General features: G+C 44.7%; 1 protein-coding gene across 1 annotated transcript in view; it reads left to right on the forward strand.

The window, feature by feature from the left end:
- zbtb16b (zinc finger and BTB domain containing 16b) overlaps positions 1-26,862 on the forward strand; it is a 108,074-nt gene that overhangs the window by 38,644 nt on the left and 42,568 nt on the right. The window contains exon 3 of the mRNA XM_036536247.1: positions 9,789-9,886. Coding sequence (XP_036392140.1) covers positions 9,789-9,886 — 98 coding nt within the window. The remainder of the gene's footprint in view (positions 1-9,788; positions 9,887-26,862) is intronic.

Here is a 26,862-nt window from a genome sequence, read left to right on the forward strand (position 1 = left end):
GCTTTGCCGGCAGCCGTTAGCTGCATATCTGCTCCTGTTGTGATCACCTTTACAATAAAAGGCAGTGGATACGCTGAACATGAGGGGAGCACAGCAGCTTTATTGATTTCCCTCGGCAGGCGCGGTCTCTGAGTGTTTCTCCTTCACCGACAGAGTGTCGTTCCCGCCGCCGGTGTCGCGCTGGCCTGAGGAAGGCCTCTCCCATCCTCCGATCGTGTTTTTTTTAACCGGCAGGATCATTTCTACCAGAGCCGTGTATCTGTTTGTCTGTGATTAGTTCAGCTGTTCTGTGTGAAGGGATGGGTATGGCCGTGACTCTGTCCCAGAGATCATGTCCCCTCTGTGAAAGCGGCCTCGATTTAAACAGCTTTATGTCTGCAAGAGTAAGCCAGGGTGTCGGCTAAAATGTCCAAGCTGTGTAAATGCATAATTATCAGTGTATTTAGATAAATTAAGCTCATTAAAATGGCGCAGTTTGCTTACTGATGAGACAGATCAGGATGTAGCTCTTACAGTAAGATGCTGAAGAATTATGAAGAATCCATCCTCCAGAAATGGGAAACTCCCATCCTCAGTTACAGAGGAAGGAGAGGGGGGTTTACCTCAGCACTGGGCCCCTCCAAATGAGCTGCTGCATCAGCACCACCTAGTGGCTCACCAGATGCCTGTAGGTTACTTGGTTGTCGTCCGTGAGGGTGTGCTGTTTGTCACACTGGCTCAGCTCTGCTGCTCTTCGGTGTACCAGAGGAGTGCCCGTGCTTGTCTTCAGTGTTTTCTGCACGGAGATAGGAAGTCTAAAGGTGAGCTGAACTGGATGCGGCCAATAGGAGAATCCAGCAGCAGGGAGAAACGGGGGGAAAAATAAATGATCCAGGTCCAGCCTTCAAACAGAAATGACCATTTCGACCTGTGTGACACACATTGACACAGTTTTAGACCATAATATATTATACCGTCCTGCTCCGTGTCAATCAGGAGATCAGAGTTTTTATATACTAAACACATATACATATATATATACACATATACACATATACATATATATATATATAAATCATAAACAGCTTATTTATTTTTTTAATTGCCATATCAGGGTGGGGGTGCATGTTTCATTTCTGGGTGCTGTTGCAGCTGGCAGTGTGTGGGCTGTGGTGAGTTATGGAGGAGATGACTGCATGTATCTGTCACATGTGAGCTGTCCCCGTCTGCCCGAGCACAGGACCGTTTGTGGGAGGCTGAACGCACTCCAGCCAGGCTATTTTAGGCATCTGTTTTGGAAGGAGAGACGGGGGATGACGATGCAGATGCCACGGCTCATGGCACACGGATCTTCTGAACCCCCCCCCCCCTTCCCAAAAACCCCCCTGACCCCCCCGGCTTTGGAGTTCAGAAATGTCAGGGCAGTTTCCTTCAACATGGCCGCCGCCTCCAGGGTTCTGTATTATGTAATGTGCAACAAACATTCTGATGTGTTCTTGCAAACAACACCAGGTAAGGTTATTTACAAAACATTTAAAGAAGTCAAATTCTCCACTCCTTAGAGGTTGTGAATTAGTGCTGCCAGAGAGAGCCATTGCATATATGCGATGCATATTTGCCTAACACCGTTAATGCATGTAGCCTTGCTGTTTTTAAATCAGCGATTAACAACAGGCAAGGATGCAGGGACAAGGAAAGAGCTGGGATTTTAAGAGTTGATCTGACTTAGTGTAGATAGAGAAGAACCCAAAATGCGTCAAGCTGATTTTCAGTATTCAAACCAGTGGAATGTTTTTTGATTTGTGTCTTGTTTTACCTCGTCTTGTGCCTTTATTTTCACCTTGTTGTAGTCCATTTTCACAGGAAGTGGCATGATAGTTTGATTTGTTGATAAGGAGAGATGTTTACAGAAATAATCAGTTCAGCTGTATTTCATAGTTTGCCTGCAGCCTTATATCCTGGTGATGTCACGCTTTTTTGAACTCCTGTTTTATGGATAATAATTGTACCTAATTTGTCCTAAGTTATATTCTACTTACATTTGTCTTCGTTCTCTTGCATGAATCAAACAGACACCGCAGCAGTTGTTTTCAGCGGGTTTTGTGTGAGGGGGTGGTGCTGATTAGAGGTGAGAGGGATGCTTTTAGGTGGAGTACAGCTCCAGCATTTACGGCAAATTACAACAGATCTTAATGCTGGAAAATCTTGCACTCCGTTGCGGTGTGCCAACTCTAAAAGCCAGAAAACCCGGGGAAAATGTTGCACTTAAGAGAGTCTTTCACAGAGTGGAGGCTGCGATTAAAACCCAGAACATTTCTATTAATATAGCGGAGCCGTCTCGTCAGCGCTGAAAAGCATGTCTCTCATTTCATGTTTGGTTTGAATGTGCGACTCACGGCGAGCACCTACAGATGTTTGAAGTCATCGGGACCAGGAATAAATTACAGGAGACACAGAGGAGCAAGTCTCTCCTTTCTGCGACTTTTCAGATAGACCTAAAGTTAGACATCCTTGAGGTTTCTGCTTCTTGATGGAAGGTGATGCCCATGAATAATGCATTGGAGAGGAAGCACTTTTCGTGGAGCTTTTTATAGAGCAAGCACTCCCCACACACTGGGTAACCTCACAGATACGAGGAGCAACCAATAGGAACAGGATGCGCCAGAGAAAGACAAAAGGACAGCGAAAATAAATGCCGTTTTACAAATCAGGGCTGGAAAAAAACTGGTGTTTTCATTCAAGTGACAAATGATTTGATGGCTGTTGGATGTAAATATAGCACAGTGTTTTCCACATGGGCCATGGAGATTGGTTTACTGGTGTCAGCCTTGGCTGGTGGCCTTATTTCTTTTTCCTGACAGCTTGAGGAGGGTGACTGCAAACTTCATCCGGACAGCATGGTTGTTATTGCGTGTTTAACCATTTGTTGTTGTCACATGATCTATGTAAATTTCACAGAATGAAATGTCTAGTTCGGGGTAATATGTAAAATACTAACAGCTCAATAGGTCCCCTGTGGATGATAATACTACTACTGACACTACAAATACTACTACTGCTATCAATAATAATAATAATCATAACATTTCAGTTCCATGGAAGGTAAAATGTCATATTTAGCTGTTGGTTCTGTTTTTTTTTTTCTTGTCCAAAATGCACTGGTGGGTGGAAAGAAGAGCACCCTGTCATCATGTTAGAGTCAGCCACAGAATGACCCTGGTAAGAGGGGTATTAGCGGAGGATAGCATTAGCATTCAGTCTGTGAAGAGAGGAGCTGATGTCAGAGATTAGGAGGAAGGGAAGCCTCCTCTTCCCATGTACTGCAGTTATGGTGGCTGGTTCAGACACCAGAATCTACACAAAGCTAATGCCTGTTGCTTCCATAAAATGTGACCTGTGGGTTCTGAGGAGATTCCTGTGTCATTCATTATGAGGCAAAGGCTGTGTCTGAAACTGCCTTTTTTACAGAACTGCCTTTTTTACAGCTCAGTCAATTCATAGTGTACCTTAGTGCCTGGATTTTTGACGTTTTGATCCGACAATCCGACAGTTGTCATGATAACAATAATACTATACCAAAATACACGGCATTTGTTGCAATGGAATACGAGTTTGTTTAAAATGGATGGTTATCTGCAAGCGTCAGCCTCACAACACTGTGCATTTCTCTGTTCTGTTGCATACCCTTCCTCCGGCTCATCTTGTAGTATCTGGGTTTATCCATGTCCCCTCAGGTAAACTGGGGTGGTCGTTTCTCTGTATGATAAATAACGGCTCCATAGCAGCATTAAGGTTAAGGCCACTCCCCCCACCGCCCCCCTCCCTCCCCGCCACCCCGCTACTCATACATTCGTGGCACGAGCGCGCGGCGTGTGTGAGTGTGTGCGCTGAATTCATATCGTGTGCTCTGCTGCAGGGGGAGAGAGGGGACCGAGTCATTGATATGTGCCGGACGACTCCCCCAACAAACCGCCGGCGCTGCCAGGAATTTTCCAGGAGCATTTAATACGTTTTAATTAAAACAAATATCAGCAAAGAATAGAGCGGGCCGAGACCACGGGGTGGGGCGGGTGGATTCGGGGGGGGGGGACGTGTCTCTCCACACCTGCACCCAGCGGAATTGCCCAATCGCAGCTCAGCTCGGCTCGCTGCAGCTTATTACCCATCTGTGTGCCGAGCCATGATGTGTTTTGCATACGTATTTTTAGAAATAAAAATCACGGAGAGTGATGTTGCCTTTTCTTTCGCTGTTTGTCTGGCTGTCGTTTCGGGTGAGGAGCGCGCAGCGGCCGCGGTGTATGAGGTTCTAGCTGAGTGCGTCCTTCTGAATGCGGCTGATTGGCTCTCACGCACTGTAGGATGTGTGAAAGGGGGCAGCTTCCATCTTTTCCTTGCTCGTTTTGTTATAACCTGCACCGCTGACATCTGATTCACCGTTATTAAGCTCACTGGCTTTTAATGGACAGGAAACATCGGGCTGAAAGGGCCGTGTGCTACTCTTTTCAAAGCAGATGATACAGAAAAACTAAAGATGCTAAAGGCACTCGAGCTCTGTCAAGGAGCTGTGCTCTGAGCGTAATGCAAAGCGAGGTGAGGAGGGAAGTCTTTTAAAATGGGCTTCTCGTCTGCTGGGTCTTCGTCTTATCCCTCCATCTTTAAAAAGTTTCAGATCTTTGCTTATCGGACAGAGGAATGAGGAAATCGAACACTCCCTTGAGCCCCGGTTTACATTTATTTCAGATGAAAAGAAATAAATGTTTGGCCACAAGCGCTGCCTCTGCCTCTGCCACACTGTGTCTCCTTTCATTCTAAATAAATGTAACTCGCAGTGAGAGAAGGGGCCTCTTTATCGCGACTTCGCCAGCCAGTCCGCACACTGTTACTGTCAGGCACAGGTCTTTGTAGAGGCCTCTGCTTATTCTGACTGCCCCTCATTTGAAGAGCTTGCTTTGGTGGTTGCGCAGTACAGCATCTCTTTTACTGCATGCATGGACGTTCAGTGCGTATGAAAAATAAACTTGTTTATAAAAAGCCATGGAAGCTGGCCCTTCTGTGCTAATGAAGACGTAGCTCGCGGAACGCTTCGGTCATTGCCATGGCGATGACAATGGGCCGGCTGATTGTCTCCCTCGTCATGGCCGTCCCCCCCGTGCTCCCGGCTGCTCCTCACAAAGCCCTTAATGTGACTCTGCTGACGGGACATTGTGCTCTCTGAGGGGCCAGTGGCGTTGTCCAAAGGCAAATTAATCGGCCATGCTGTACAATGCCGTCCAGCCGTTCAGTTCCCAGGCACACTGAGCATGCTCGTTTCAGTGCTTTCTCCTCCTGTGGAGGTCCTGCCTGTCTGAGAGCCTTCTAACGGGTCCGGGTTACTGAGCATCCAATAATTCATCCACAGTTTGATAAGCAGCAAATGTTACTCCTTACAGTTACTGTAGTGGGAATCCACAGTGGAGAGCTTTTTAAAATGTATTTTTAATAAATAATAAAACAAGCTAAAATTATTTTGAGGTTTCCTGACCAAATTGGTGAGTTTATATGTTTCATAAAAAACCCTAAAATGCAGTTCATGTTCACAGAGGAAAGAGGTGTCCACTGGGGCCTGCAGGCTGAGAGCTGCAAAGTTTAAGGGATCGCTATCCATTTCCACTGAAACCTTGCAAAATAGTGGCATCCTTGGATAAAATATGTATCGAGAACATGAAAAATACTTGTAGGGAGTCAGAACTGCTGCAGCCGGCTTCTCACTTCTGTGAGCGCTGACACGTTGCAGGTAGGAACTGAGGAGCCAATGGGAGAGTCCTCTGCTCTATGGGACCGTTTAGTGTGCTTCATTTGCATGTATGCCAAATAAAGTGCAAGGTAAGGAACGGCATGAAGACAGAGCTCTTTAGGGCTTTAGATCCCCTGCAAAGCCAGATCTGATCCGTGTCATAGGTCTGAAATTATGGAATAGGGTGTAAAAAAGCCATAAGTGCTCCGTTTTTTGTGTCATAAAAAGACAGCTGCCTTATCTTGTGTAGACAGGATTGTAATGGAGGCTCCATGCTGGATAGTCACTGTGCCTTTTAGCCAGCCATATATCGGGGTCTTTATGACATGTAGCAAGATTAAGAGATTGACACTGATTGGTCCTTTGGTGTACGTGTTGTTCCAAGGAGGTAGGTCTTTGGTGGCTTTAGGCAGGTACCAGTAGTTTTTTTTTAATATATTTATTTTACATCCACTCTTAGTAGTTAAAAAAATTGTTAATGTGAAAATAGTAGCATGGGGAGAGTATTTCACTGTTTGGTTTGTATTTCGGTTGTATGTAGTGCTGTAGCTTCATTGCAAGATACCAGACCAATGGTGGCCAACCTGATCCAAAGTAAGAGCCAGAATTTACCAGTGTTAGTGTCTAAAGACTGTAGTCAAAATAGGATGAAAAATTTGATGCATAATTATAATGCTACTACAATGCATGAATGCTAATATTGAACTGGAACCTTCAGTAGGTGGGTCATTTGTGTATCCTGAAAATTCAGCCCAAACAAAGATAAGAAAGTGCAGAATAATCTTCTCATTATCGTTTAGCGCATTGGCAGTGGAGACTGGAATTATTAAAAATGTGATGATTTAATGTAGTCATTCAGGAAAAAAATATAATGTGTCTTGATTAATCAGGAATGCACTCAATTTACAATTCAAATATTATTTGCTTGAAAGTGTAATTCACAGGCACTGCTTTCTGGTCTAATTCTGCCAGTTAACACAGTTAATCTCAGGTGTCGCAGCGTTGCACGCCTGTTTTAGCAGAAAGACTTGATCTTGCTTCATTTTTTTTTTGAGCTGCTGTCCTTCTGCGACCTCGCGTTTTTTCAGGAAGCCCGTGGAGTCGGGGGAACTCCTGCGGAGTGACGTACATCGGGGGTCCGGTCTGGAGCGGGGCTCAGATTTATACGGGCTGAGGCTTAACGGCTCAATAAAGCACGGCAGTAATCTGCTCTCGTTTCAGACGCCGGCCTGATTTACGAGCCGCCGCACTGCTCGGCCCCTCACACGAGGCGTTCAGCGGCTGCTCTGTTGACATAATTTTGAGATTTACAGCCGTTGTCAAAACCGACTGTCCGGACAAAGTCACTCATTAACCGAGTAAACGGCTGGAGAGGGTTTTTATGTCCGCTGTCCTAATGACGGCGTGGGTCTGTTTCAGCAGGATCGCCCTAACCACTGTTCTGGCAGCATTGCTGAGGTCAGTGCCTCGTAGTGAGCGAATACCGGTGGTAATGAGGACTGCTGTCTGACTCCACGTAAGGTTTCCTCTCAGAATGTCTGCTCCTCACGCTGCTGTCATGAGACTTTGTGTCGTGTGGCAAGTGTAGGGAGCAGCGTGAGTGAAACCTGCTTGTTCTTAGCTACTCGCGAGTTACAGTCAGTGTGGATGGCAGTTACACAAAGGCTGAACAACAGTTACACACAGTTGAACAAAGGCCTTCGTTTCCATTTGCTGAGACATAGTTTCCATGAGGATTTCATTTGGTTTTGGTATGATTTTCAAGGGCACTTGGGTCTGGGTTCAATAAGCATTTGTCCTTAACTTTGACTAACAAATCGACCCAAATACCAAAAACCTATACACAACACAGTTGTTGTTATTCATTTCAGTGATTGCAGAACTCGCCAAAAACTCTGTATGTGAAGTAGAAAACAAATAAAGATTGTATCTAATTGTGAGTCAAAGGTAAAGACAGATGATGAAGGATTTTGGTACCTAGTGCTGCTCTGTGACAAATTCAGACCCATTAACAAGTAAAACCTGAATATTAAAATATTAAAATTAACGCTAAAATATTAAAAAGTGAATGTGCATGATGTTAACTGAATAAGATCTGTGCAGTGTGTTAGTCACCCCTTTGAGGTAGGGTGTCCAATCGCACACATTCTCTGGGTCGTTGTTTCTTTTTCTCTTATGGAAACGCCGTAGTGGTATTGTTTTCAAAATGAGACATTTTGTACTGTAATTTTAAAAAGGGGAAGCACAATAAAATTGATCGTTGAAAAATTTGTCTTCAAATGAAAATGGTTATGAGCACATTTGATTCATTTACTTGATCTGACAGCCAACACATGGTGTCAGTTCAAATGACTTAATAGTTCCAAGAAATAAATTTATTGTTGCTGTGTGTCACTGTAGGTGTGGTTTAAAATACATCAGAAAAGAACAACATCAATAACTTGCACAAAACAATTCCACCCTTACTGCACTCATAATGATAAAGTGTTTGAAATTATAAATGTGCTCCCAGCTTTTCAAACTGTAAACAGCTCTTCATCCAAAGACTCCATGTGCCACATGTAGACCAGAGTTCACACTCCACTGCAACGCGGGCTAGGACTGTTTATCCTTCAAAGGAACAAATAAACCTTCCAGTTGAGTCCCAAATTAAACAAGTGCACATTTTCTGAAGGACAGCAGGGAACGGCTGAGAGGATCATCAGTGATCATCACTGAGTCATGCATATACAAGCACATTAACACAGAGCCGGTACAGCACATTAACACAGAGTTGATACAGCACAGAGGCAGCACAGCACAGAGCCAGTTCACTACATTAACAGAGAGTCGGTACAGGGCAGGAACAGTCAGTACTTGAACACAGAGTTCTGTAGGGTGACATCCCACATGACTGCATGCTGTGCCTCTCTGAGTTTGCAGTGAGGTCAGAAAGGTGTTATATGAGATTCATAGATTTGCCTCGTGCGGCTGGACATTTGTAAAAGGCTGATAATAGGCTGAGGAGCTGGTGCAGATGGTGAGCCGGGACGCGTCGCCACGGCGGTGCAGCACACCCGTGGCGGTCCCCCGCCATGTCCCTGGAGGTGCCCTGCCAGCCCTCTCTCCCTGTGCACACACCTTCTGAAGTGGCTTTTATTTTGTTAGGTGTTTACAGGACTTTTAATTACTTACAGCTTGCTAAAGGGCTTGACTTACTTCACCTCTCCATTTGTTTGTTTGCACCACAAATCCCCCTCTGTGGTATTACACAGACAGAAGGGTTTGAGGGTTTGGAAGGTATGTGTATTTCTTCTTTTTTTTAAATGTTTGCAAGACTGGTTTCCATTATGTCTTCTTTGTGGCTCGATATTCCTTCGAAAGAAGGGCTTTTTGTAATTTTTTTTTCTATTGTAAGGGTTTTATTTGTGGGTTTGCGTTTACCAAATGGTCAAAACTTTTTTTTTTTTGGTTGTTCAGAAACACTTAAAAAGGTGTACACGTCTTTTGCTTCACCTCCTGAAACATTCTCGCATTTTGCACGGAGGTGAAAGCAATGAGCTAATTACTTTTCTGAGAACAATTACCTAATGCTGTAGCATGCTAATTAAAAGAATACTGGTTACCCAGAGGTCTTACTTGTGTGAGACGCATATAGCTCCAGTGCACCAACCTAAAAGAAAAGAACAGTAAAGCAGTAAAAAGTGGTGTACATGTTTTTATGGAGACTGGTGATTCTGCATGGTAACAGGGCTTATGCATCTCATCCTATAATATGGGCTGGCTTTCCTGATCTTATCTCTCCATTCAAGAGTGTACTTGGTTGTATGTTAAAGTCAGAGGTCAAATAAAATTGGTGACAAAATATCTGCTGCTTTACTAAAATGACACCAAAATACCAACCTCTCACAGACACATACAGTATCTGCACTCCTGCACAAGCACCCAGTGCTCTACTCTGGCTTTTATACTGTCTGTGTAGTAAGTGGATCTCAGAGATGCTTTAAGGCTCTCTGGTTTTATCATAAAGGCTTAAATTATGTTTTTTGTTTTTCAGGAAGCTTCACAGTGAGATGAAAACGTATGGCTGTGAGCTGTGTGGGAAACGCTTTCTGGACAGTTTACGCCTACGGATGCACTTGCTGTCTCACTCAGGTAAATACTCTTTCATCTGCAATATACTTTATATACACCTGTATGCTGTCTCACTCAGGTAAAAACCGTTTCATCTGCAATATACTTTATATACACCTGTATGCTGTCTGAATCAGGTAAAAAGCCTTTCATTCACATTATACTAAACACTCGTTTGCTGTCTCACTCCGATAAAAAGACTTATGCACATTATACTAAACACTTGTCTGCCATCTCACTCAGCTAAAAACTACATTTTACCAAACACTTCTTTGCTGTCTGTCTCAGAAAAAAAGTGCTTGTGTTTATTTTATGTTTATGTTTTATGCATTTAGAAGACAGGAGTGAGGCACTGCAGACCTTGTGGCTAGGTTTATGTGCATGAATCTGTGTTTAAGGCTGTAGGCAGACACAAGTACACGGTACAGGTAATTGTTAGCTGGTATTGTTTACATCTTTTGTGTCCTTGCAATCCTGAGTCACTCCTGAGGGGTGAGCAAGGAACACTTCAGGAGTCCAGTAGGAAAACTAATTTCTTCCAGACAGCTAAAGAGGAGACCACTCTCTGGGTCAGGATGCTGCCCAGGAGGAGCTGGTTGGAAGTTAAGTGAATTGCTCACTGACATTCAGCCTGTTACGGGGGAGGGGTGTGCACCTGTGGGATTACCTGCGACGTCCGGCGGAAAGGTGATCAAGGGATGCGTTGCCATGCAGTAATGGAAATGCGCAGGGTCACTGCCGCTCCGGCTCGCGGGAAACCACGCTCGGCTCCAGCGCAGCATGGCGCGGGTGCCTCCACTACACCATCCTCACCGATCGATCAGCGGTTACCGGCGACGGTCGCCGGCAGCGCTCCCAAGAGTCACCTGACTTAATTGAGTTTTCTGTCTGGAGGAAACATAGAGAACAGGTGTGAGGTCAGAGGAGAGACCCTCCCTTCCTGTTTAGAAGAACAGGAGAGCTGGCGTGGTTCGGTGTTTTATTGACATCCACATTTTAAATATGCTTTTTAAATATGTGTGAATCCTGAGTTCAGCTTCCTGAAGGGGTTTCCTGTTTACTTGGCAGAAGGGAAAAAGAATAAATTGATATAGTTTTAGGATACATAGAGAATTGACATTCTCAGTGTAGCATTCCGAAATGTACTGTGAGCATCTCATCGCTTTGAACTAAGATGGAACTGAAATTAAAGAGGAAATGAGCCTCATAAATCCGATCAATGCAAGATGACTACCTGGGGGGGGGGGTTGTTGACAGGGTTCAGTGTCTCTCTAAAAACGCCTGTCTGGTTGTGTGGCTGGTTTATGTCCTGGACTGGGGGAAGTTGGCTGGGTAGCTCATGGGAAGTGGCCTGAAATGGGCAGTCCTGTACACACAGTGTCCATATTATAATCCATATTATAACACATATCAAATGTACATTTTTGCCCTGACTTCTCCTTTAATTGGCATTCAGCGGCGGGGCAGCAAATTGAAATGCTGAAACGGGGATTGGCGTTAAGCTGATGTAAGCCCAGAAACAGCTGTACTCTCCTGTAACTCACGTTCGGGGTGCAGATGGGCTGTGTGGTTTAAAAGCTGCCGGGGAGAGAAGAAAAAAGTTGCGGTTTCATAGCTGGTCTGGGCATAGAGCTAATGAGATTTTTGTACGTCGTACATGTAAGCAAAAACTGACATCTTGCTCCACAGAAGGCCATCTGACTCCGGCCATCTCAACAGACTGCGTCAGTGTTTTGCATTGCTGGAGACAGCTGCCTGTTAGAAGTAGATTAGTAAGCCCTGTTTTGGGGGGTAGAGGAGGGGGAGGGGACAAGCAACCCCCCCACCCGGCCACAACGCCACCCACAGCGGTGCTAGGTAGAGGAAGTTACTGCGTGTGTGTTTCCTCATCACAGGTGTGTGCTGATGATGTCTTTGATTGTTTGATCTCTGGATTTGTAGAACATAATCATAGCGGCTCATATCACGACTGCTCATCCACTACCATGCGAAAGAGAGGGACTGCGACAGAGAGCAGAGAGAGAGAGAGAGAGAGAAGAAAGGGAGAGAAGAATGCACTTTGGTATGCAGCATGTATTTTGGCGTGCTGTTTCAGCACCCTCCCCCCCCTCGGCCGCCGTGTTCTCGACGAGCACGGGCAGTCTCTGTGTTTATTTTATTGTGGAATTGGCTGTGAGCCAGCCTGGGCTGTTTGCCACTGTCAAGGGTACAGTATGTACAGTGATTTCTGTGCCAGTTTTTTTTTTTTCGTCTTTTTATTGTCTGAGGGAAGTGGCTTTGGTGGCGGGCGGGGGTGGTGTGGGGGGCGGGGGGGCGTGCAGTCACGGGGGGGGGGGGGGGGGGGGGGGACGTGCTGCATGTCTGGCACTGTAAACAACAGGACTGAAGGCGAAGGCTGCGGGCGGGAATGATAATGGAAGGGGGTTTGATTTTGTTTTCGCGGGGGATAAGGTCATCTCGCCGGCTCAGCACCGTGGGGACGGGCTGACATGGCTTTTAACAAGACGTCTGGCTGTGAGTGAGAATGACTCAGCGGGACCAGCAGGGCCAGGATTCCCAAACGGCTCGGCCCACTCCTCCACCGCACGCCCCCTGGCAGAATACTATAACCCAGCGGGGTTCAGCCCTTTTTTTATCCACACCCCCGAGCCGGTCGAGAGGTGCTTGGTGCGCAAGAGGTGTTTTCGTTTTTGCAGTGAAAATCTGCCTGTATTTCTGCACCAGCTCCATCCGGGCCACGGATCCCAGAGAGACGTTCCCTCAGGAAGGGAGATGTCATGTGCTTCGGTTGCGAAAAAGCTGAAAGGCTGTTGTGTTTGAATGAATTAATTACTGAATGAAACGCATTTATATAGAGTCTCTCATTCCCTCTCGAGCATCACAAATCGTTTTACACTGAAGGTAGAGTGACTCACCTCGGCCGCCACCGGTGTGTAGCGAGGCAGTTTAACTGGGGGATTATTCGAGGGCTGGACTGAGTGAGCCTGACTGGGGCATGGGCAGGAAACCTGGGAATTGCCCTCCTCTTTCTGATAATTCTGCTCTTTAATGGCCAGTCAGGCAGGACCTCAGTGCAGATCTCAGCTGAAATACAGCATCTCCTTTAGCACAGTGTCCCTCTCTCTGCACTAGGGAATTATATTAATTTTTATGTTGGTCCGTACGGAAGACTGCCCCTTACTTGCCCCGCAACACCATTAGTAGCTCTTGTGCAATTTCAAAATGAAAATCTGCTGTGCAAACAGCAACGTGAAGAGACCAAAATAAAGTTTACTGAGCTGCCTTCCCATCCACGAATGCAATATAAAAGCAATAAGTCCGTAAATACTTTCCATTTGCAGTCATAAAACAAAAAGGGTTCATCAGAATGTCACCATGCTATCTCTTCTCTCCGAACTGTTCCCGCTAGCTCCCATGGCTGGGTCTTTTTCATATGGTCATTACTGTTTACAAAATGCTACAGCAATAAATGAGAATATTTGCAGTCAAGTCTAAATGACAGAACAGTAATTCACATGCACACCTGAGCTCACCCTCATTACCGAAGCCTCATTCGCCCTGAGAGGCAGGGACATGCCTCCCCCCCCCCCCCGCCAGGGAAGGCAGAGCTCCTTTGTGCAGTTAAAAAAAAAACAAGAAAATTGGCCAGAAAAGATGGGAGCTGATTGATCTTTTCTTAACACAAACAGCTGTGTGGACGACCAAGCTCACCATGTTTTCTTCAGCTGCAGATTGAGAGAGAGAGAAAGAGAGAGGGGGGGAGAGAAAGAGAAAGAGAAAGAAGATGGCTTCTATTTGCCTGATTAAGGCAGTGGAGCAGGGAGTGGACCTCACTTGACTTTATTATCTTGCTGAACTGTAGGGGAGGAAGGGCAAGGCTCTGACGACTCAGGATGACGGAACCTGTCGTCACCTTGACGATAGTCCAGATTCCATAGGGCCGCGGTTGCTGGAGACACAATGGCTAGCCCTCCGAGAGTGCCGTGTCCCTCACCACAGCTAGGAATATCTATAGCGCTGCCGTGGCTAAGAAAATGCCAACTTCCTTTCTTTTTTCCTCCACCTGTGGTGTGTGTGTGTGTGTGTGGGTGCCTGTGTGTATGCAAGTATGCACATTTATAGTATAGTGGAGTGTATTTATAATGTAGGCATTTTTAAATGTGGCTGTGAGGTATCATAGACTCTGTCAACACTAGGAATTGTGGGTAGTGCCTTAAGTGGTTTGAATCTGGAGGGAAAAAAGCTTTAAGTTGTTTGTTTACTGTGAAGAGGCTACATTGTGGACTGAAACAGGCTTATTCTACATGGTTTGCTTGACTCTAAGTCAAGTGTGGAAAATCATTTCTGGGCAATATTGAGTCTATGATCTCCTCATGGCACAGGGCGTTCGGGAAAAGGATAAAAATCAGAATGTAGTTTATCATCAGACAGTGCTCACGGTGCATCTTGAGGAAATAAACTTTAACATGCGTTTCACCAAATTCCCCGCAGGTGTGTGGGAATGCTTTATTACAATGAACTCAAACGGTCAGTGGCCAGGTCGTCCATCTGTGAGATGCGTGTCAGTTTTAGCCTGTCAGACCAGGCAAAAGTAGTTTTGGTCCGAACGGGAGAGGAGCAGGAAGGGAGGCAGAGATTCCGAAGGACTGAAGGTAAACAGTCTGAAGGAAAACTGCGCATCACATGATGGTCCTGCAGTTTCGTTTTTTTTTCTTCACACCCAGTGACCGCACTTACTGAAGCTCAGAGCCTGCTATATAGAACAATATCAAACACATTACACACAGGCATATCCCTGGCCACCCCGTCATCTTTACCCACTGGTCCTTCATGACATCATCAGCTTTTATTTAAAAGGAGGGGATAGAGGTGTTGAGGTCAATAAAAATAAACAGGATCATCTTTGGTTCCGGTAAGAAAAACCCAAACAGCCTTTTTTTCTGAGAAGCATTAATGAGTGAAGCATTTTGGTGTTTGCTGCCAGGTAGTGAATGGACGTGGTTTAGTGTGCTTTATTTTCATGACACATTTAATCTGTCACGGATGCATTCAGCTTTTCAGATGATTGCAGCCGTTTTACACCTGTATTGTAAATCTTCTGCCGTTTAAAGGCTTTAAGACCCAAATTCAATCCACCCTGAGTGGCTCTTTGAGTGCCTGAGTGTCCTTATTTTTGATTATTAGCCCCGCACACTCATAAAAGGTCTGCCTGCCAGTGTGTTTGGTCATTTGGCCCTCTTGTGCAAATTAAAGCTTCAAACACACAAAAAACCTCACAGTAGCCAGTGCAGGCCTCTTCTTCTCCAAATGTTTCTGTGGTTATCTTTCTTGTGTACTGCGATTGCTCTCTGTGCCCACAGCAAGAGTTTACAACATGGTTTGCAGTTTTTCGATACCCAACATAATAAACTTATCCCATGGTGGCTGGCATGACTGACAAATGTTTACGAAAAGAAAAGAAAAACACTTGTGTAACCACTGTGGTTTTTGTCATGGCGAGTTTCAAACGCTGCTGTTCCAGCTCTAGCAACATAATCTCACTTTCTGGGGTGGCTGCAGCCTCGGTGGAATGGGACGTACAGGGGGTGGGGTGGGGCTTCTTTTCCAAATCTTCATCAACTTCCTGTGAGCATAATGCTGAATTATTTAATGTGACCGAAAGTCTTCATCTCTCAGGACAGTCCTCTGTTGTTGTTCAGTTCCGTGGTTCTTTTTTTTTTCTTCTTCATCCTGACTGTTTTACCGTGGAGCAGCGGTGTGTGAGACTCACTCTGCCTTGGGCCTGACGGCTTCCTGGCCCACTGCTTAAAAACAAACAAAAAAGCAAGGCAAAATTCATTTAAGTGCGAATGCTTCACGGTAAAATATGTGCATTAATCTTCACAGATGTTCTCTATCATACGCAGTCGCTTACAAGTTCCATAAAAGCAAATTACAACCTCCACGCGTGTGCAGCGAGGCACTGTTTCTGTTCTGTCTAACCGGCTTATTTTCATATCCCGATATAACCTCGTGCTCGCCCTTTTTTTCTGTCTGCCAGGCACCTGCTGCTGCTCACAGTATATGTGTGCTCTGTAATATAAGTCGAGGAGGTATTTAAGAAAGAAAAAAAACTTCAAAAAAATTTGAAGCATTTGGGGGAGGGGGGGTGAGGGTGTGGGGGCGGGGGGAGCTCCAGCAAAATGCTTTCACTTGTTGTCTGTCTCCCTACTGGAGAGCTGTTAGCTTGGCCGCATTCCAGCGCTTCCCTTAGTGTGATGACATCATCGGCTGCCGGCAGGTCTGGATGTTCTGCCAGCATTCCGGAGCGTTTATGGCCGTTCGCAGATGTTTGTGCAGGAACATACTGTACCCAGACCAGAAATTAATGAAACTTGACTGCTCTCCAAGCCGCATATTCCAAAATAGAGAGGGAGGGAGAGCGAGAGAGAGAGAGAGAGAGACAGAGAGAGAGGGAGGGAGGAGGGGGGTGGGGAGGTACGGGCGCGGTGAGTTGGGGTGGAGGGCTTTAAATAAAACCAAAACAAATTTCAAAATAGGAAAATATCAAAAACAAGGCGACCCCATTTATGAACTGTACATGCTGATTAAAAGGGCAGTACGCCCCCCCCCCCCAACTCCAGAGAATTAGGAGATAAGGGGATGATGGGCTGGGCGTAAAAGTCACTTTGGCTTCTGTTTGGCCGCTTGCCTCGACTCCTCTCTGGCGGTTTACACCCTTAATGTGCTCTCTGACCTGTGATGTACATTTAACCCCTATTTAAAACAGGCCTTTAGATAATGAGAGACATAAATCTGTGCTTTTATGAAGGTCGGGGGGAGTTATGAGCCGGGCAGCGGCAGCCGCGGTACGCAGCTCTCCCCCCACTCCTCAGCGTGGAGCCCCCTTTGCTTTCTTTTCCGTCTCCGCTGCGGACGTGCTTGTTTTAACACTGACCCCACAGTTTATTGAAATGTTTTAACAGTTTATATAATTGCACAAATGTTTTCACTGACCTCCACATTAGTATTAACACATTCACGGGTGGACTGTCTGAGATCTGCTCTTTATTTCCAAACCCCTCGTCCCCTTTCTGTCACGGTAATGATTCGCTTTAACATGCTGATCACCTGGTGGCTGGTTTTCACTGCCTCCATAAACCTGTTTAACAGACCTTTCACCTTGCATGTCCTCACTGCGCACCATTATCCTCTGTTAGAGTCGTCTTCAACACTGTGGACCCGGAATAACACCCCACGTTGAGGGGTGCACAGCAGTGCTCGGGAGTGGATGCTTTCACAGTCAGTGTGTTCATATCGCCCTGTCTGGTGCGCCACCGTGTGAAAAAGCTCTCAGAGACTGTTTTTGAAAGAAAACATTGTCCATTGTTGTGCACTCATCCACTTTGTTGTGAACACACTATACGCGGTATATGGATTTCTTCTGAAGTGTCATTATAGTATCATCTTGAGTGTCATTGTGGGATAATTGTTTCATGTAAAGCATGTAGCAGGGTTTTTCCCAGCTTGATTGGAATGTGAAGCAAAGCAGAACTTGTCCACAGTTTGGAGGGGTGTAAGAGGCACGAGGAGAAGCCGGTTTCCTCACCCGCAGCAGGAGTGATGGCCTCCCCAGGTGCTGTAATCCAGCGAGGGTGACCCCACTGTGTGGGCCACAGCTGCAGTCTCACGGAGAGGGGGGGGGGTCGCATGCATATGCATACAGCAACACAGACACAACGGTCCTTTCTAGATGATATGAAGTGTGAAACTCCAAGCCATAACACACACACAACCTGTGTGCGTGCACAATCTGTTCATAAACACGTCGAGACTGCAGTTTAATAGCCACAGATCATTAAAACTTGAAAGGATGACACCTTTAAGCGTTTTTTTTTTCCTTGTTTGAAAGACCCTGCCATTTATGTTTTATAGCATTACAAAACGATAGTAACATTTTCATTATGATCCAGACCTCATATTAAGAATAATATTAACTTTAAGATGTATGGCATTGTGTGTCTTCCCAAAGCTTATTCTAGTATGTTTTATGACGTTCTATTTCAGCTGCCTGCTTTCTCTGTGTTGAACTTTCTTACATGTTATTTTATATTTAGTGGCTGTTTATATACGGTTATTTTGTTCATTTCTGTAGACACAGAAATACCATATATTACCGTAAATGGTAGCGTCTGAGTACAGAACTGCATACATTATATGTTGTCAATGTTGCTTGCATGCAAATAGCCCAAAGACTATTTCTTTACGTCAGGTAATACATATGGTAATGAATCGAGATCGTACAGAGTTGTTACGTGGAAAAAAAATGTACTTCACATAATTCTGCGGAATTTCTGAGACATGAATGTTGAAAGCCATTATCAGACGGCCCCATCAGACGCGTGTTCCGCGCCAGGTGAGGCTGCCGGGGTGACACATGTGGCCCCGCGGTGCTCAGCGCGACAGGGCGCACCGATTTATTGTTTAAATCAACCTGCACACTCAAGGAGTTACAAATAAACATTATCAAATCAACAAATAACATGTACGATGTACCTGAATGTACCTTTGCATTTCAAATATTTCAAACAACAGGAGTCGAAATGATACAAATCTGCAGTGTTAGATCCTAATTACAGACGCTTAGCGCGCTAGCTTCTTGGAATAGAGGACACTTAACTGAAGTTCCAGTCATTGATTTTCAATGATTTCTGACAGTTGCTTTCTCTCAAGAAAGAACACATTCAGCCGTGTCTTGAAAGATGTGTTATTTTAGGACACCATTTCCAATTGTTTCCTTTTTTACCTTTTTTTTTTAAACCGTCATCTTGCAAGTGTTTTCAATTAAAACAAAAATGCTAAAGCCAGCCGTAATGCCCTGTAAAAGATCTTGATCTTATTCCTTTGTCGCTGGGTATTGCGGCTTTAAATCCCTTTGGTTGCTAAGTAGCGAGTGTCCTGAGCTCTAATGGGCTGATTTGGTATTCAGCTCGATGCCGGGTCTTATTTTTGTATGCGAGACAAAGTGTTTTGATGGAGGGTGATTGCAGCAGCGTCTGGAGGCTGTTTTGGAGTTTTATGGGCTGTACAGTACACTGTGTGCTTTCTAAAAGAGAACAGAGGCGATTGAATTTTGGATTCGCTTCATCATTTTTTTTCTCCTCCGAGCAGCTCCTGTCAAAAGCAGAAACGTCGCTGGAAGGCTGCGGATTAATTTGTTCTGCTGGAAATAAAAAAACGACATATCAAAAATGCAACTTCCATGCAGAATAACGAAATAATACACACGCACACGCGTGCATGTCTGGGGAGGAGGGCTTTTTTTTTTTGTTCTGGGGTGAGAAATTAAAATGCCGTTCCCGTTGTCAGCGAGGTGAACACCGAAGCGAGTTTAAAGGGATCAGGTGAAATGCATTGCTACGTGACCGTGTGGCATTGTGTTAGACACCTTTTAATGAAAGGTATTTGGCTTGTAGCTGCGGGAGGCAGAGCCATAACCGCTCGAAATTTGATAGGGGTTAGAATGACTGTAATGACTTACACACTGAGGGCGAAAATCCTGCACCTCACATCATGACGACAGATCATCACCAACATTCATTATCATTCTTTTTAACCTTTCTTTAAAAAAATAAATAAATAAAAGCCACTGAAATCCAGCGGTGATTGACTCAGGTAATCAGTCTCAGTCACTGCCAGGCAGCACCGACATACAGTGATTCGCAATCTCTTTGTTGTACAATGAATACAAACAAGTTCATTCATCACGTACCAGCAAAGGAGGAGAGCTTATTCTCCACATTCTTAACATAATTCTATATTCCATTCATTCAAGGAAAATAATACTAATCATGAAACAGAAATAACAACCAGGGTGTGTTTAGTTATTATTCTTTTCCATTTCATGAGGCTGGGCTGTTGGAGGAGGACTAATTTGAGGCAATCCAATGTTACTTACATGGCAGTAGGTGCTGTGTGTGATTCTGTTGCATTTTGTTACCGTTTAGCGGGCCCTTGTACAATTAAATGAAGTGGGATGGTCCTCGTTACTCGGTGTTGGCAGACACTCGTCACACAGATAGATGCCCATAAGAAGCTGTGTCTGTTGTGATGTGCTGCGCTGTGTTGTTTGGTTTGTGGTGTAACTTTCGGAGAAAGTCTGACTCTTTCTCACCGTCTGGCGGTGCAGGTAGTAAGACGCTTGTCAGACAAGCTGCGTTTCTGTTTGACAGCTGAGGGGATGCTCAGTGGCCCTGGAAAGCTGCCTGTTTGGTTGTTTTGAGGGTTCTTTGCTCCTATTGGTCAATGTCACTTGTTATTAAATATCTGTTCTCATTGGATGTTATGATGTTATGCTTGGCTGTACCAGCAGCAGCTTGTGTGGGTTGGGGGTACATCAGTACGATTCAAGGTTAGGGGTACATCGGTATGATTCAAACACCCACCCACCTATATGCGTGCACGCGCACGCACACACACACATACACACTATATATATATAATATATAAATATACACTTATATATATATATATATAGTAGATAATCAGTAGATCATAATCAGTTATCACACAGATTTACAATCAGTCTGATAATGTGAAGTCAGATATATGATTCAGGTGTGATTTCACAGAATGATTAGCTTTTCTGTTCTAAAGTTGTGATCAATAATGCGTAAGAGCTGGTTGCTCTCCCCCAGCTTGAAGTACAATTTCTGCCACAGTGGTCTGGAAAATCAGAGAAAACCAGCAGAAACAAAAACAACAATAATGTCATTATGAGGTAAATGGACTAAATTAGATCTTAGAATCCTAGTGTTCATCCAAGAGATGGAAAATAATGAAAACAACAGAAATAGACAGTTCCGTGAAACTTACTTTAGTATAAGTAAAATAGAAACTCCCTATTATCCCTATAGAAAGTTCTTAAATGTTTAATTCGTTTTGACCTGTTTGAACTGAGTGCTGTCATGCAGAATAATTTTAAATTAAGAAAAACTTAGTAAAAAAAAAAAAACATTTTATATTTATTAACATTTATTTTAATTGATTATATATAATTGATGCCTCTCTGCTGGAGAGCTACACACTACAAGTTTAATTCAAGGCAAAAAAACAGGCGTGTGTGAGGTGGTGCTTGTTTACAGTATGTGGCTGTTGCAATGGAAAACAGGGCTGTGGTTGTGGAGATGATGGTAGTACTGGGAAAGGGCTGGGGGTGGGGTGGGGGGGTCCCAATAAAAGTAATGGTGGTGTAGGGGGGTTGGGGAAGGGGGGGGGGTCTGGGTAAGAGAGGCTAAATTTAAATTGTAATTGGCTGACTTCCACAAGCTTGCGGGCGTTTTAATGAGTCATAATAACTTCATTTAAAACCAGCTGAGCAGAAAATAGATTGCAGAGCAGCCTCAGGCCTGTATGGATTTATTTTTATTTATTTATTTATAATTTTGTCAGGCCCACGCCTTTTTTCGACAGCCGCGAGGCCAGAGCCACGCATCTGTATGGCTGTCCTTGCTGCGCCTGTGTAGGTGGGCTTGTGGATGAAGATTACTCACTGGCCCTCCTCTTCTTCCTCTCCCTGCTGTGTTGTCTGTGTTTATGTTAAAGAGATTATTCCCTGGAGGGAAAAAAAAAACTTTAAATAGATCCTACTTGTTGTTTTTCTTCCTTTTTTTATTTCTCAGACATCCTTACCCGAGGTGGAATGCACACCTCACAACTAAGCGTATTATCCAGTTGTACTTGCAGTTTAACTGAAGAAATTCAGCCAAAGTAATTTGCTTAAGAGCTCTTTCTGGGAGTTAAACCTGCAACCTATAGAGTAGAGGCACAGCTCTTTAAGTGCTACACCCTGCCACCACCTGCATGTTCTTAACTGCCATTTGACAAGAAGAAAGATAAAAAAGGGTGATGACTTGGGGATTGTCAGCTGCGTGACGTCCAGGCTGCTAGGTTGTTTGTTTGTTGTTGGTGTCATTTTCCTGCTGTTGGCTGGACAGACAGACCCCATGCCAGACACCATCACAGACTCTGAGTGTTACTATCCTGAACCGGGGCAGCAGTGTGGCTCAGCTGGTTACAGAGTCAGAATTAAACCCAGCGGTTCCATACCCAGGTGTGGCAAAGCTGTCATATCAACAGGTGCTTAAGGTTCTTCATCACATACCCTGCTGTTCGAAATGGAAAAGTGACAGAAGGTAATAAAAGTAAAGGTAAAGTAAAAGCATCTGTGCTGTTATGGAGCCTTTGGGAGTGCTGTGGATGCGGAATCCGGAGTCAGCTGGCCTGGCGTATTAGCTGCAGGCTGAGCACTCCGTGTTCCTCTTCGATGGGTGTGTCAGTTCCCTTTCGTGCCTGCTCTGTCGGCTAATATTCAAATCTCTCCGAGTTGCCTTTCCTGTCAGTCAAAATGACTGGCAGAGTTTTTGTTTTGTTTCAGTCAATCATTGAACATTTGAATTAGTCCGAGACAGATGATTAACAGTTAATGGTGATACTCCTTATCTAATTTCTAACTTTTGATATTTCTTGTGTAATATTTAAGTCCTGTTGTTTGACATTTACCTCTGACTGACAAGCTCCAAAGCACAGATACTGTAAATGTCAGGCATGGCTTTCCAGAACTTTTGATTAAGTTAAATGACACAAATTTAGGTTGTAAAATTAGAACCCCCAAAAATGGATCAGGGACACAACTAAAATACATAAAAGTAGGGATTTCTGTCTGAGGGAACATTGGAACCCACTGTCCTGCCTGATGGTGAACTTGTGTGATCAGAAGGGGACTCACACGCAGAACCATTTCCAAAGGCTTGGCAGAGGTTAGGGCAAATTAAAGCCCTGTGCAGGAGGCTTAGGTTTCAGGGCTCCTCTATCCACTCTCACCGTCATTGAAAAAAAATACTGTTTTAATTTGAAAATAGGATGATATCAGCTCCGTGTTTTCAGTTTCCACCATGGATGCAGATTGGTCATTTGTCTGGTCTCAGCAAGATACTTAGATTGAAAAATGAATTAGCCCTGGTTTGTTTTTTGTGTTGTATTGTGGGTCACAGGTGACGTGTTGATGTGTGTTGTGCGCTTTCATGGCCTGTGGGGTCTTTTTGTGCCCTTATTAAGATGTCAGTTGTTGAGAACACGAGTTTTCATCCCTTAAAAATGAGTCTGACATTCATTAGATGTTGTACTTTGGGGATCAGATATTACCCAGGGCAAATAAGCTTTTTAAAATGCAAGCAAAACAGCAGTATGTTTCCCGTGTTAATCCACTTAAAGTAAACGCACTTGAAGCATATGTGTTTTATTGTAGTGTTGACATGGAATAGACAGTTTGAGGATGGCTTAGGGAAACTTTTAGATCAATCTCTCAGCACAGATTCGAAGCTACTGTATGAATCCCATTTATGGAGGAACTCTCTTATGAAATGGCCTTTGAAATATCTATATTTCAGATGAAGAGAGAATAAAGTGCCGGGCGAAGAACTGCCGATGGCACTTTCATGTTTAAAGAAGAAGGAGGAAAAAAAGATCAAAGCAATCCCAAAGCCATCTGGAAATAACCAAGATGCACAATAGATGTTTTTTTTGTTCTGCTACCAATTCCACAGGGAATCCCGGAGTGAAGGTGAGTGTGGGCAACATGTCTGTTGCTAGTGGCGCATGAGTCTCATTAACACGCTTCCTCGTTACTGAAGGTTGAGGCAGGGCGGGATTTGATTGGGGGGTTAGGTTAGGGTGAACGTGGGTTTGAGATGAGCTGAGCGGTCTTAATAGAGACGGTCATTAAAGGTTAACGGAGACACCCCCCCCATGTGTGGGCTTGGGAAGGGAATGTGAATTTGTCAGAGGGGTTTTCCTCCGCCCCACCGGCGCTGTAAAGGGGGGCTGGGGTGCTGTGGATCGACAGGAGAAGGCCAGCGAGAGAGACAGCCCTGGAATGCAGTGTGGCATTGTAAAACGTGTTAGCAGGGAAGTTAATGAGCCGGCACACTGTCCACTTTTGAAAGGGAAGGAAGTTTATGGAAGCTACTTTATGTTTTTTCCCTCTCCTCCCTCTCTCCCGCTCTCTGAGCCTCGCTCGCCCATCCCAGCTCAGCACATGATGTTCTGGTGAAAGCAAGCATGCCCAGTCCATGTGCGACACGTCCATCCCCGCTACCCTTTCTGGGTTTTTTTAACAAGGAGGTTTTTTTAGGTAAAGGTATTGAATGCATTCTTATTATCTAATGAATCTTGGCGTCAGTCTTTGAAGTTGTCAGGCTTATATTATGAATGCACTGGAAGCAAAAGGAAGCCATCAAACACATGAAAATCACGAATATATCTCTGCACCTGAGTGCACTCCCAACTGAGGAGGGTCTAGTCTTTTCTTCTTATTTTCATTTGGATTTCTTGTCAGTCTTCCCATATTTTTTTCCTTTTTTTCCCCCTGAGTTATTTTCCCCTGCTGGCTTTGTGCTTTAGTCCATGGAAAGCCTTTGTCAGAGATGCAGGGCTGATATATTGACATAACCAACCATTTCAGTCTCATTCTCCAGTCTGGTAGACGTGGCTGGTTTCTGGCACAGTTTTTCCTAGAGCAGTTAGCCAGGCGCTAACCAGTAAACAATGACAGCCTCACATGATAGACGGCGTGCCAGAACGGCCTTATTGTGAAAATGCAAATTGCCAAAGTTTTTCTCTGAGGCGTTGTTGATTTTCTTTTTTTTCCCTCTCTCTTTTTGGAATTGATGTTAGCATTAGCTCCCTCCTTTTTTCCCCCTGTATCTCTGCCTCGCGCCTGCAGTCCCAGAGGTCGTTCGGTTGACTGATCTGGCCTCCCCCGACCCGCAGCCCCCGAGCTTAATAAACCACACAGCCCCTTTGACAACGTGTGATTTTAAAGCAGGAAATAATGGACCGTAAACGCTAAATCTTTACAGGTTATTGACCTGTGGAGAGACCATGCACGCAGGCGTCAGTGTAATTTGTGAAGCACTGCCGTGGCTGGAAAGGTGCGTATCCTTATATTGCCTTTATAAAACATGTCTTTTGATCGATTCGCTGTGCAGGGGCGACGGCGCTTTGCTCAGTGTTTAGGAGGCTGGAGATGTTACGAGAACATTGCAGTTTGGAGTCTCAGGTACACTTAAGCTGAGGTACTCAGCCAGTGTTCCCGCAGTAAACGCCCGGCCAGATAAATGGATCATGCAGGAGCGGTGTATGGTGTTGGGGAAAATGTGATAAGCTGTGCCAGTTACCCTCGATTGGGGTGTCTGTGAAGCCAATCAATAACAACAGTAAGCCTGTAGTATCCCAGCCGGTTACTCTACAGGCCAATCAGTATTTACTGACTCGGTGCTGGAGGCTTCAGTGATTGGTCGCCTTGATTCAAAGTGATCACAAATGGGTGGAAAAATCTTGAGAGCGCTGGACTCCTCTTGGATCTGCTGCTTCTGCAAAGAAAAAAAAAAACCCCAGGTCACTCCTGCGCCTCCTCATTAGCAGTAAAGTCGTTTACGGCACCCTTAACCTCTGGCAGGCGGGTTTGTGGCAGAGGACAGACCCGGCCGCACCGTTGGGGTGTGGGGTCGTGCTGAGAAGCGGGGGCGGCGGCTCCAGCGACCCACGCTCTTATCGATCTGCTCTGGGTGCTGAAAAGAGGTGCTTATATTCAAGGGCGTTCGGTGGGCCACTTTAGCGGAGGCGTGAGAGATTGCGCTGTCTGAGGAGACGGACGGGGATATAACTAAGGCTGCCGCTCCTGCAGGTGTTTTATGGGGTGCTGTCTGTGAGAGAGAGCGTCTCAGGTGAGCCCGACCTTAGGCCTCTCACTGTTACAGACTGCAGAGTAAACACTAGCACTGCTAATGCTCTTCTCCGTACACTGGCGGAGAAGTGGTGAAATGATTATACTTCTAATAAGGATTACTCAGTAATAATAAAAGTTCATTTTTAAATAAATTTGACTTTCTCAAAATAACATGACAGATTTTTTTTTTATTTTTACCATGTAAAAATTTCATGTTTCACATTGGAAACCATTGTATGGTCCATTTAAATGAATTCCCTTATACATATATGTATATATATGTAACATGTATTGTGTTTTTTTTTTTTTGTCAATGTGTGCATGTGTGTGTGTATGTATATGTGCATGTGTTTATTTAGTTTAAAAATGCACACACATCAGTTTGGTAGGAAGAGGACAAAGCTTGGCTTTATGTGACTCTTGGGTACATTTTGACAATCATTGGTTTTTATCATTTTCCTCTGGGTATTTTTCTTCTCCGGTATTTATCCTGTAGAGAAAAATGGTGGGAAACAGCTGGTGTTGGGCCTGTAATGGTGCGTTTTGTTTTGTTTTGTTTTGTTTTTTTGGTGGGGGGTGTGGGGTTATTGCTTGAACTTTAAGACAGGAGCTCTATTAATATCGGAGGGTCCGGGGTTCCGGGGGGAGAGGTTTAAAAGCGCACTGTGCCACTGGAGGAGCCCTCATTTCCTGCCATTTCACACCAGATGAACCCGGCATTTCCTCTCACTGCTGTGCTTCGGCTCCCATTTCCACTCCTTTTACAACCTCTGTCCGCTCTGAGAGGTTTCTAGGAAACCCGGTGCATTATGGTACGGCGTAAAGGAGGCATACCTAGGACGGCTCTGAGAGGTAATAAAACACAGGTTTAAAACACAGCGTTGGGTGGACAAACCAGGACGCTCGTAAATCCACACTGCGTAGAGGTGTGATTGGTCTGTCCAGCTGAACACTTTTTTTCTGGGTGGTCTTCTTCAAAAGATTTTGGATGTATGCTTTTTTTGTAGAAAATCTCAAATTAACTTGAAAGTTCCAATTAAATACCAGAGTTCAGTTGTAATTGGAGGATTTTACTTCTTTGTTGTGAGAAAGGTGATAGCTGTCCTTAAAATCATCAAGAAAAAAAACTTGAAAGTTGAAAATAGAACTGAGAAGCCAGTTCCCCTTCACTGAGGGGTTTAAAGTGTGTGACGGGGGACGGATTCAGTCTCATCTTTTGGAGGTTTCTTCT

The sequence above is a fragment of the Megalops cyprinoides genome, chromosome 9, assembly GCF_013368585.1.
Source record: "Megalops cyprinoides isolate fMegCyp1 chromosome 9, fMegCyp1.pri, whole genome shotgun sequence".
Lineage (NCBI taxonomy): Eukaryota > Metazoa > Chordata > Actinopteri > Elopiformes > Megalopidae > Megalops > Megalops cyprinoides.